Source organism: Populus trichocarpa, chromosome 2, assembly GCF_000002775.5.
Source record: "Populus trichocarpa isolate Nisqually-1 chromosome 2, P.trichocarpa_v4.1, whole genome shotgun sequence".
NCBI classification, from domain to species: Eukaryota; Viridiplantae; Streptophyta; class Magnoliopsida; order Malpighiales; family Salicaceae; genus Populus; species Populus trichocarpa.
The window spans coordinates 21,583,436-21,596,017 of NC_037286.2; the positions used below are offsets into that span (position 1 = coordinate 21,583,436).

General features: G+C 30.0%; 1 protein-coding gene across 1 annotated transcript; it reads right to left on the bottom strand.

The window, feature by feature from the left end:
* Positions 1-4,772: 4,772 nt before the first annotated feature.
* On the bottom strand, positions 4,773-8,834 carry LOC7489891 (uncharacterized). The gene is made up of 3 exons (XM_002302831.4): positions 8,373-8,834; positions 6,819-6,845; positions 4,773-5,404 (listed from the first exon to the last, which is right to left on the bottom strand). The coding sequence occupies exons 1-3, from the start codon at positions 8,569-8,571 to the stop codon at positions 5,085-5,087; spliced, it is 546 nt and encodes a 181-aa protein (XP_002302867.1). The 5' UTR covers positions 8,572-8,834; the 3' UTR covers positions 4,773-5,084.
* Positions 8,835-12,582: the final 3,748 nt, after the last annotated feature.

Consider the following 12,582-nt stretch of genomic DNA (forward strand, 5'->3'; position numbering starts at 1 on the left):
GTATATTGTGATGATTTTTACTGATAAAATTTTTTTTACACTATAGCTTAACAATATTAAATGAACTTGAAATTTAGGAATTCGGCCATGAAGTTACCGAACAAAGAATTGGAACAAAATCCCTTATCCGGTGACCAAAAAAGAGGTTGAGGATCCAAATCATAATAAAATAGGACACTAATCTTTTCTTAACAGTGTAGTTTCTAACGAATTAGCCCTTGACAGAATGTATTTGTCCCAAAAACAAAAATACAAAAAACCAGTGCTTAGTGAAAGATGATTAAAGGAAAAAGGAAAAAAATATATGTTAAGACTTTACTTTATATAATAGAACAAAAGGGCTCCACTAATCTCGCTACATTACGTCGCCAATCACCCTTTCTTCTAGATTCTATAAGCCGGGCAATTTATAGAACCTAGTCGCATGCAGACAGTAGACACATCAAAAAGTTTATCCGCTATCAATTCCTACTGATTTTAAATGAAACATGGTTGAGGAAGAAGATCAGAACCAAAATTTATAGTTAAAGACTAATTTTCAAATGAGGTTTAAGCTCAAAAGAAATGGCACTGGTTTGGCTTACAGATGCAAAGAGTCCCACTTTGTACAGCGAGCTTAAATGAAATTTGCTCAGGCTACACGTACGGTCTAGGGCCTCTAGGTATCCGATGTCTAGGCATCGCCGGAACAACGAAATAAAACGAGGATCCCATCCATGTGTTCTTGCCTTCTTGATTAGACTGGTACCACCATCCTAACGTAACAGCGAAGATCGCACTTATGCTTGTAGATGCTAACAGAACAAAAATCACTTAGCAGTTGTTATGCTAAAACGAGACTTGGAAGACATACTAGGTAGTTGCTCGCGTAGCATGTCTCATTAAGCAATAGGTAGCATCAAGCATGGTATTCCTGTAACATAGAACATGGACTTTAAGAAAACTGTAATGATCGGCTTGGAATCTTTACCTAGTTCACTACGGGAATAGCTTGATGACTAAGCCAACTGCAGTTAATGGTGGAACTGCTAATGTATCCGAGCAGCACAGAATATATTTAATTGAAAAATCACAGCAGTAGCAAGCTAGACACTTGCAGACATGTTTATCCACATAATAAATCTTTTCAGATATTGTAATTTCTTATGACACTGATAGAAAATTAATAAATATAAATGAAAATATCAATGAAATTCTTTTATTAATATATTACGATTCATCTTTACCAATAAATTTTTTTATCTATATATCTATCGGTAAATATGAATTACAAAACAATTTTATCACTGTATACAAGTGAATTACAGTGCAAAAGTTATACCATCATATTATAGAGTAAAGTTATGGGTTATTGTGTGCTTTACGAGTTAGGCATCTATATATATTGTCCGTCAGACCCGCTTGATCCATAAAAATAACTTGTTTTCCAGATTCCCAGTCTTAACAGTCATGATTCTAGTCAAGAATTCCAGCCACGCCACCTCAAATGTGGAGCTCATCTATATATATATATATATATATATATATATATATATATAGAACCTTGTCACCCACTATTATTAGCCACAGGAAATTAACTGCTGCCCGTTAGTGTCTATGAGTTCCAGTATTCAATTCTGAATCATAAAAATGGACAAACAATATCATCTGTTCTTCCTGCATCTTTATTTCTTCAGTACCGGGCAAGGCTATAACTTGTGGTGACTCCGTGGACGAGAATCGTACTGGCTTACTATAAATTTGGGGTCACATTATATTTCACTCTCTTTGGTTACCTGTAATGATTATACGATAAATATGTATTATGTTAAAAACAAATATAATTTAATATGGCAAGTATAAATTATTTTTTAATTATATCGAGAAATTGATCAATAAAAAAATTAAATCAAGTCACTAATAATTTTTTTAATATACAAGGAATCATAACGCAGTCGGAAATTAAACTGTAATGATTTAATTAAGTATGACTTGATTATAATATATTTTAGAAATTAAGGACTATAATATAATTAATACATGGATTATATTTCTAGTTAGACCTAGAAAAATCAAGTAAAGACTTGGTTGAGTTAATTTCTAAAATTGTTATGAATTAATATATGGATATTATTAAGGGGATAAATTAACTTTTTGTCAATTTATAAGGTTTTTCATATTTTTTTTATAAATAAGAACTAGTTATGTCTCTTATATTTGAGTGATTGTCTGTTAAACAGAAAAACTATATAAGTCATAGAATGAAGAATTAGCATTCTAGGTATAGCAATCCCTCTCTCCTAAATAGGGATTTAAGAGATTTATCACCGGTGGTTTGTGTGGACTAACATTAGAGGCCGGACAAGTGAACAACTTGTTTTTTGACAACTCAGCTTTTAAATAGTTATTCAAAGACGAAAAAGATTAGATCTTCAGGTAATAAATCTTTAAACAACTCTAGATCTGTCCAACAAAATCCCAAGGACTCTCGAATAATTTTATTTTATTTTTTTCACTGGATGTATGATATTCAGGAATTCAAAAGATCACTGAACATATATTCTTGCGGACAATAATGGTTCTATAGATAAAAGGGACAACAATAGTTGTTCTGCATTTACGTTTCATATTTGGACTTCCAAATGCTGTTAGTTTTTTGGAAAATTGTTCACTCAATTCTTGAAAAATACCTAACGGGGGTGTTTGAGAGTACAGTTATTTTTTAAAGTACTTTTTATTTAAAAAAACATCAAAATAATATTTTTATTATTTTTTAAAAATTATTTTTGACATCATCACATCAAAATTATCTAAAAACATAAAAAAAAATTAATTTTAAGCAAAAAAAATAATTTTTTTTTAATTTTTTTAAAAACACTTTTAAAATACAAAAACAAATAGGATATAAAAATTAGAAAAAATTCGCATATTCGGTGAACAAAAAATAGGTTGAGGATCCAAATCATAATAAAATAGGAGACTAATCTTTTCTTAACAGTGTAGGTTTTAACGAATTAGCCTTGACAGAATGTATTTGTCCCAAAAACAAAAAACCAGTGCTTAGTGAAAGATGATTAAAGGAAAAAGGAATATATATATATATATATGTTAAGACTTTACTTTATATATATTAGAACAAAAAGGCTCCTCTAGTCTCGCTACATTACGTCGCCAATCACCCTTCCGCCATGCAGATTGTGAGACCCCTCGACAACGCTTTTAAGGCGGGTGGTTGCTCGGCTAGCTGAAAAGAACATAAATAAAACATGAGGAAGATAAAATCCAAAATTTATGATTAAAGATTAATTTTTGAATGAGTTTAAATTCTGTTTGGTATTGTAGTTGATGTTGTGGTTATGATTTTAAAACAACAGTTTAATAAAAAGTGTTTTTTTATGAGGTTTATTTTTAATTTTGAAGTATTTGGTTAAAACTGCGGTTAAAATTATGATTGAAAAAAAAATTTATTATGTTTGGTTAATATACTTTTTGTACGAGGTTTGATTGTAAAATTACTGAAAAGAACATTATAATTACACACACGCGCACCCACACACACACACACACATATATATATATATAACCTCTAGTTAATCTATTAATCACGGCGTTGAATAAAGAACTAAAGAACTCGGTTTTGAAAATGGAATTGTTACATAGTACCTTATATTATTTATGTTAGGTACGCAGTTGATATATAATTTTTTTAAAAAAAAATACATGATATAAGATTATTTAACAATTAATAAATACATAATTAACTATAATACATATAATTTCTAAATATAAAATATGTCTTGAACGATATATATATTGAATAAATAATAAAAGAGCTTTCATGTGTGAGATGTTGCCGTATTGGTTATAGCATGAATCTTGACTTTTTAACTTGCAATAGTGATAATGATAATGATAATGATAGGAGAGCTTATATTGGTGTTGACCAAAGAAAAATGAAGAAAGTAATAATGATAATAGATGAGTGATTAAAAGAGAAAAATTAGAAACAGTCAACTCGTGCATAGGAAACAAAGGGGAAGGGAACAGAGAATATTAACTCGGGTTAAGAAAGTTGTGTTAATTAATTAGCAGTGTCGGTGAGAGAAAGAAGAACACGAACAGAAAAGCAATTGTAAATTGCTTTTCAAAAACTGAGGTTCGACCTTAGTTTTTGAGTGGGATCCACGTGAAATAAAAATGTGGTTCAACTTAACTAAATATTTTAGTTCTGTGTTTATTTTTAGCCGCAATTACAACTATAATTTCTAGCCGCAACCCAGTACCAAACTACCAATTACGCTCGAAAGAAATGGCACCGGTTTGGCTTACAGATGCAAAGAGCCCCACTTTGTACAGCGAGCTTAAATGAAATTTGCTCAGGCTACACGGTCTCGGGCCTCTAGGTATCCGATGTCTAGGCATCGCCGGAACATCGAAATAAAACGAGGATCCCATCCATGTGTTCTTGCCTTCTTGATTAGACTGGTAACAGCGAAGATCGCACATATGCTTGTAGATGCTAATAGAACAAAAATCACTTAGCATTTGTTAATTGCTATGCTAAAACGAGACTTGGAAGACATACTAGGTAGCTGCTCGCGTAGCATGTATCATTAGGCAATAGGTAGCATCAAGCATGGTATTCCTGTAACATAGAACATGAACTTTAAGAAAACTGTAATGATCGGCTTGGAATCTTTACCTAGTTTGCTACGGGAATAGCTTGATGGAACTGCTAATGAATCCCAGCAGCACAGAATATATTTAATTGAAAAATCACAGCAGTAGCAAGCTAGACACTTGCAGACATATTATCTGCTATTTTTTTCATTAAAATAAATAAATCAATCTCTACTTCTAGAGTTTTACAAGCAAAACATTTTACTAAAAGAAATAGCAGGAATGCACTTTGGGGCTTTTTAAACAGCTTGATAGTTTCAAAAGGCTTCTTGATAACGGTATACTTGACTGTTACAATCTCAAATATAAATCATATTCGTATCATGCTGACTTGGCTGTGAATATAATACCATAGCACCGAGAAGAGGAGCAGGTTTGATGAGGCCTCGGCAGATCTTTTACACAGACTGGACATTTCCCTGAGATTAGGTATGGGACTTGGCAGCCCCATCTTTCCATCCTCTTTGACGCGCCCTTAGCTCCCAGATTGATGTCAATTTCTTTTGTGCTGCTAATGTGGCTTCTGCTTTCTCCCTTGCTCCTTCACAGGTTTCCATCCCAGAATTGCATTTGTCAGCTTCCTTTTGATACTGGGATGCAATCTTCTTAGCCTCAAGCAGAGCTATATCAGCCCGCCGCTGATTCTCTAGTGCTTCAATTTCCCGCAGCTGCAATTCCTCTTTCAGTAGCTCTGCAAAATTCTTCTCAGTATCTTCATTCACCTCTGGGTCATGCTTCGCACAATCTGCATAATATATGCCAGGCAGAATGAGATACCATGACACCATGGTTCAATCATATCATTCACATAACATTTTATGGTTTATTACTGAATACCAAACATAAAGCACATAATGAAATGAAGTTTGATAAGAGAATTATTTTGAAATACATATACATATGTGCACTGCACCCTAATTTAAACCAGAAAACCACGCTCCGTTAATTGTTTTGAAGTTTCTTTTAAGTACGCAGATAAAATTAAACAACATAAGAGCCAGATGATCATTGTAAGTAATGACAGATAACAGGAGTTTTGTTATTGTTTTTCTTAGCATAGCTATAATACCCTCAACACTTTCCAGTTTCCATAAAACGCATGCAAATAAAAGAACAAAGCATAAGCATTAGAGGATGCATGAATGTTTGAAAGGAACAGCATAGATGATAAATTCTGAATTTCCTCACAGGGGTTTGATAATGTTGCATGACTTAGGGATTGTTTAAGGATCACAGATGGTCATGCCTCTACAAACAAGCTGGCATAGCTCAAGGAAAAAGACAAGCAACCAATCAAAAAAAGCCTGTTAGGTTTAACAGCCTCTAAGAGCAAGACAGTTATTTGCAATAACAATAAATGTCACTTAGGAAAAGAAACATCCGCACAGAAGCTTAAATATTTTAACTTAACACACTTCTCAGCCTTCTTCATGTGACTACCAATAAAGTTTAAAGAAAAGAAAAAAGAGAAACGCAAATACCTCTCTGTTATAGCATAAGACAGCTTTATAGAAACAGTGAAAAAATATGAGTAAAATTTCGTCATATGAAGCAATATTATCATTTGCAATATGTGCCATCTAACAAGCAAATTGGTTTCTGAAATTGGGTCAACAAATAAGAAAATATGTAGTGGACAAACAACTTAAATTGTCACAATAATTGGAAAAATCACATTCACTGAACTAGACAAAAATTTATATATTCTAACCAGATTTTGGGGGGAAAGAGCACCTGATGAAATGATTGCAGAGAGAAAATAAAACAGAAAAGGTGTTAACTGTGGCTTAGTAATGTTTATCCATTTCCCCAATGAATGAGGGAAATATTTCAGAAATCATCCTTTGATAACATCATATATATAGTTAAGAGTGATAAGTAAATTTCTGGGTAATTTCAGAATTCATGGGACAGCCTCTACATTTTTGCCAAAGTCTGAAGGAGTTTAGTAAAATTTTTCCGTCAATTAAAAATATAAATCATACTTCAACAGAAAACAAGCTATTAAATGCAGGTAGACTGTAGCAACATTTCTTCTATTTCCCTTCTCATGCACATGCATATAGAACCAAGAAAAGGAAAGTGCTTAAGCTGTTCGGTTTTGAAATTACAAATGATCCCCCACTCAAATAAAGTTAATTCAAGACAGATAAACTAACCTGTGAAGGATGATGCATTGCTCAATCCTGCAGAAAATGGACAAAGAATTGAAGTAAGTATAAACATGACGAATTATGTAACTTATCAAATACACCAGCACAAAATTCAAACTGACATAATTGACCTAGAAACCAATATACTCATGCAAATAATTCAGTGGGAGTGACATTCAGTAGGCAGATTATGTATGAAGCTACAGCAATACAATTTTGGTATTCTGCATCAAAAGCCAGGTCAAAAGACAAAGAACAAGCACACAAATGAACAAACACAAACAACAGGTGTAACTTGTCTCAAAAATGTTTCATCCTGTTACAAAACCATAGCCAAAGCATCCCAACATAGATGATTCAGAAAGTTCGGGGCTTTACATGCTATAACAGTATGTATGATTATCACATTTATATCTAAACTATCAGATAAATGTCTCACATGAGCTATTGGAGAATACATTAATTTGTTCAAGAAAATGCCGCATGGGGCAACCTTTTCTTGAGCAGGACTATATAAGGGTTTTGATCCAAGTTAAGAAAACCAGAAAGTTTTGAGGTATTCAAAGAAGAACAAGAAATAGTTTCAATTGAATAACAAAGCACGGGCAAAATATTGGTTGATTAGTGTTTTGAACTGCCAAGAATTATATTTTTCACGTTATCATATCCATTTAAGCAATTGTACTAACCAGTGCTTTCAGACCATCAAAAGGCACTCGGCATATCCAAGCACGGATTAAATCACAGGAAGAGCAAGTACCACAGATAACCAAGATGGGAACCATAGCCAAATGTGTTTCTCAACAGAAAATCATCTAAATGGCTTCACTAAAATGTCTCTACATAACTTAGTGCAGCAAATTCAACCATGGTCTTCACCTAATAAAAATCTGAAAAGAACCATCTCAACCCAAAAAATTAAGCTGTTGAATGAGGCTCTAAAAATTGTTTTATCTATCACACCCACCCCTCAAGTGAAAAGTCTTTAGCGTGAAAACTTACACAAGTCCATCAGCACCTTGTGCTCCGTCATTAAGGTTCTAATACTACGATAAAAAACCATCTTAATCTGAAAATTAAAGCCGTTAGGTCCAAGAATGGTTTTCCATTACTCTCTAGCACCATTTTTTAGCATTCAAATAATTGCATATCCTAATACAAGCATTTAAAACATGATTAAATGCTGTATCTCCTTGGATACAAAAAAAATACACATACTAGGTTATGAAATTAAAAGGATTGATGCTTGACACTACCGAGACACTGTATAGTTCGAGAATCCAAAACATAGCACTGGCATCCACATGAACACGAAGGTTGGATTTCAAAGTAAAATACTTGAAGATATCTGTCTGGCATGGATCTGAATCTAACTAAAACTAGGTTTCCAACTAGTACAACTAAAACCCAGAATTGTTTGAACATGATAAAAAGTGTGTACCTTAGATTTATGTAAGAAGTTGTCTGATTTGCCATTTTATTTGAGAATTACAGTAAAAGTGATGGAGGGAGTGAAGAAAGAAATGATATAAAGATAGAGGTAGCGATAGATCTATTAACCTTGAGGAATGGAGAGGAGAGGCTGAGAAGAGCAATCACAGTCACAAGGAGAGCAAATTGGAGAAGATCGAGCAACAGCAACAAACCCTTCTTTCAAGTGCCAGTAAAGAGGCGGCCCCAGAATGTATCCTGCTATACACACCGCCATTAACCCCAACCCCACCTTCACCGCTGCCGCTTGCTGCTGCTTCGTTGCCATTCCTTATCTATCTGTATGTAGTATCTACTACTAATAAGATTTCCTTCTCAAGAAATCACAATTAGTTGTGCTTTCTTCTGCTACTACTCGAGCAAGATTTTCTTGAAATCTAAATAACAGTGTTTAGTTAATTTATTTGGAGAAGGAAAAAAAATGACAACTGGTATGGAGTCATTGAATCTGATTGACTTTCTGTCTCTCTCTCTCTCTCTCAAAAAAACCTTCTCTTGAGTCGACTCTATTACTAGTAGTCGGTGATGTTACCGCCCTTTAAAATATTGTCCTTTTCTTTTCCATTTCGGTCTTTCATCATTTCAACAGTTTAGTACGATTTTTTATTTAAAAATATATTAAAATAATATTTTTTATATTAATATATTAAAATAATATGAAAATAACAAAAAATATTAATTTAAAATAAAAAAATAAAAATTTTAATTTTAATTTTTTTCAAAAACATTTTTGAAAAGTAAAAACAAACAGAAACTTAATGTGTGTTTGATCTTCTGTTGTGGTTAAAAAAATAAATTTTAAAAAAATATAAGTGTATGGTTAAAACTAATACTAGAAAGATTTTTGTATATAAAAGTCTTCTTTAGGATTCCAATTCAATTGTGTTTTTTAAAAAAAAATAGTTTTAAATAATTTTTTTAGTATTTTTAAATTATTTTAATATATTACTGTCAAAAATATTATATTGATATATTTTCAAGTAAAAAAAACTTTGAAAAATAACTTCATTATTAGCCTCCCAAACAAGTCCAAAATAAATAAAAAGTAAGCCTTGAGGAATGAAAAAAAAGTTATTTCAATTCCTACAAAACTAATATTTAAAAAATAATTACTTGTGGGGCTATTGCAAAAAATAGATTATATGGTAGGGTAAAAACAGAAACTACTGCAATACCAAACTGGTTATAAATCTTGTTAGTAATGTATTAGACATGTACTCTATTACCAATATGAAAAACACAATATGATAATTTTTGAAGTGAAGGTGGAGGGAAGTTTAACAATAACAAGATCCATTAACAAACACAGAGCATAATTATAAATACAATAATATGAAACTTAAATATGAAACACAAAGATTGATATTTAAAAAAACTATATTTTTATTAAGATAAATACATGAGATATAAATTTAGATGAAGATATTATAATGATACGATAAAAAAAAAAAGGTTTTTTCCTCGTACTAAAGAGTTATCTAAAAAATGTTGTTTTTTTAGATAAAAAAGCCAAAAATAACAAATTTAAAATTTTATAAAGTCTTGTAATTATTAGGTTTTTAGAAGGTTATATGATGAAATTGTTTGTCTTGTCTCCCACACTAGCAGTGATTTGTTGTATTTGCAAGTAGAGAAAAACTTGTCTTATTATATGGACAGAAATCTTTGAACTAGGAGTAAAACGGACCAGGAGAATATTGGCCTTAATAGACTTGTCATGCAGGCATGAGAAGATAGGCCCGGAGAAAAAACAAAAAAAAATAAGCCATAATTATTTTTTATCTCTAAAAATTTCTAAAACAAAATAAAAAGAATTTTTAAAACTTGTTAATAACGTATTGTATATGTGTTTGCAGCTTGTTGATGAGGTGCATTTTAGGTTTTACTATGAGAGGATTTTTTTTTAAAAAAAAAAAAGTAATAAGGGAGAACTTGTTGATGTGAACACTAAGACATCGTTTAGAAATACGGTGCAAATTATATTTTATAAAAATTTTATTTTATTTTACTAAAAATTAACTTTTTATATATGTTTTGATGCGTTGATTTCAAAAATGAAAAAACATCATTTTGATGTATTTTAACACGAAAAGTATTTTGAAAAGCAACCACAACCACACTCCCAAACAGGCGCTTAAGTTTCATTGTGATATAGGAAGTTTAATGGGGTACACTTAAAAGATTTGTTTTTAAGTAGTAAAGTAAAAAAAGATAAAATAACACTGTTTAAAATTTAATTAGAAAACTAATACAATTTAATGAGCTAAAGGAGTAATAAATGATATTTGTGGCTCTTTAACAAATGATAGGTATAATTTTATTAGATTTTAAAAAAAATATTTAAAGTTAAATAAATATTATATTTATTATAATGACCATAAAAATAATATTTACTTATTTATTTTTAAAAGATAATTATAAAGATAATATTTATTTATTTAAATTTAAGATTTTAAATTCTTTTAATAAAATTACATCTGATTTTTTTTTTCTGGAGAGTGATATATGACAGTAATTGTGATATTTTTTTAATTAAGTTTTAAATTGTATTATTTTGTTTTTTTATTGTACTACTTTGAAAAAAAACTAATTAGATAATTATATAAATGACAATGTTTACTCAAAGTTATATATATATATATATATATATATATATATATATATATATATATATGTTTTAATATGAAAGTGAATGAAAAAAATTAAAAAACAATACGAACGCAAAACTAAAGAAATTCTCATATTTAAGATTTTAACCCTATTTTTGGGTTCAAATCTAAACCTTTATTAAATTCTCCTCCTTTGGGAGTGAACTAATTAAATAAAGTCATTTAACAATATGAATTACATCATATTTTTGAAGCACAAGAACCAAAAATTAATGATACTAGAAACTTAGAAGTTACTACTTTCATGTTTCTTTCCATCCACTAATGGTTAATATGATATATCACATTATTTTTATTAATTCTAAAACTAAGGTTTTTTTTTTCTTCCAAATGATCTTTAAGACACACCTATTCACATTAATTTGGTGTATTAAAAAAAAGTTGAAAAATTATCCTCAATGCTAACTCTAATATTTGAACCTAAAAAAAAAAAACATCATACCTCCTTAACCATAAGACAAATTCTAGAATTAAACTTGTATAAGTCCACTATTATCTTGTATTTAATTTCATTAATTTGATTAGTGATAACATGGTGGTAAAATTTAAACTCATGAATGCTTGGTCATTGAGACTTTGAATAAACTTTGTCAAATAACCAAAATATTGATTTGATTTCAACATTTCTAATTTTATTTTGATAAATTAATGGATAGATTAATCTTGAAATGAGACAGGTGCCACAAAAAATAAAAATAAAAAAGCAGTTCAATCAAACTAAATTGTTATTTTAACTAAATAGTTATCAATGAGCTAACATTTAAGCTTATCAAATTTTAGAATATAAATGTATTTTCTCTAAAATGAAAGAGCTTGAACTTGATCATAAAACTTAGTTTTTTTATTGTATAAGCTAAATGAGTTTTTATAAGTGAACTAGACTAAAGATGAGGACTTTTACATGATTCATCAATTATCTAATGTCATTTAATTTGGTTGTATTGATTTTTTTTCCATCAATTATCAATTATCTAGTCAAATTGAACTAAAGTTGGATGCAGTGATGGATGCAAGAAGAGTTCACCTGACTAGGCAGTAACTTGTTTTTTAACCTCTTTTTTAATTATAAAGTTGTAATTTATTTTTCAATAAAATATATGGGTTTCTATCATATTACTTGTGGAAAAATTATGATTGTATATATGAATTTGAAGTTTAAATATAGAATTTTATGATTCATAAATGAAAATATAGTTTGTTTTTTAAATTTAAATTTTATTTTTTAAAAATAAAATATTGTACTCGAGTATAGAATGTTCTCCACCTAACCTTATCCGACCATGTTAGAGATGAAATCAAATGATAGACTTTAGTGAAGCAAAATCCAATTTCTAAGTATACCATAAACATAGGATGAGAAAAAAAAAACCAATCAAACCAAAAAACTAATAAAAACTAATAAAGACTAATATTTTAGTTGCATTACTTGAATGGTTAATCCATAAACATTTGAATATATCTAAATTAACCCAGTGTTTTGCATGATCTTATATTTGAATCAATATTGCCATATGTGTTTGTCTATTTATGCATTATGTTTGTTTTTGTCTTAAGAAATCACATATAAATAATTTTTTAGAAAGTTAAAAAAATTTGAGCTAAGAAGTTGT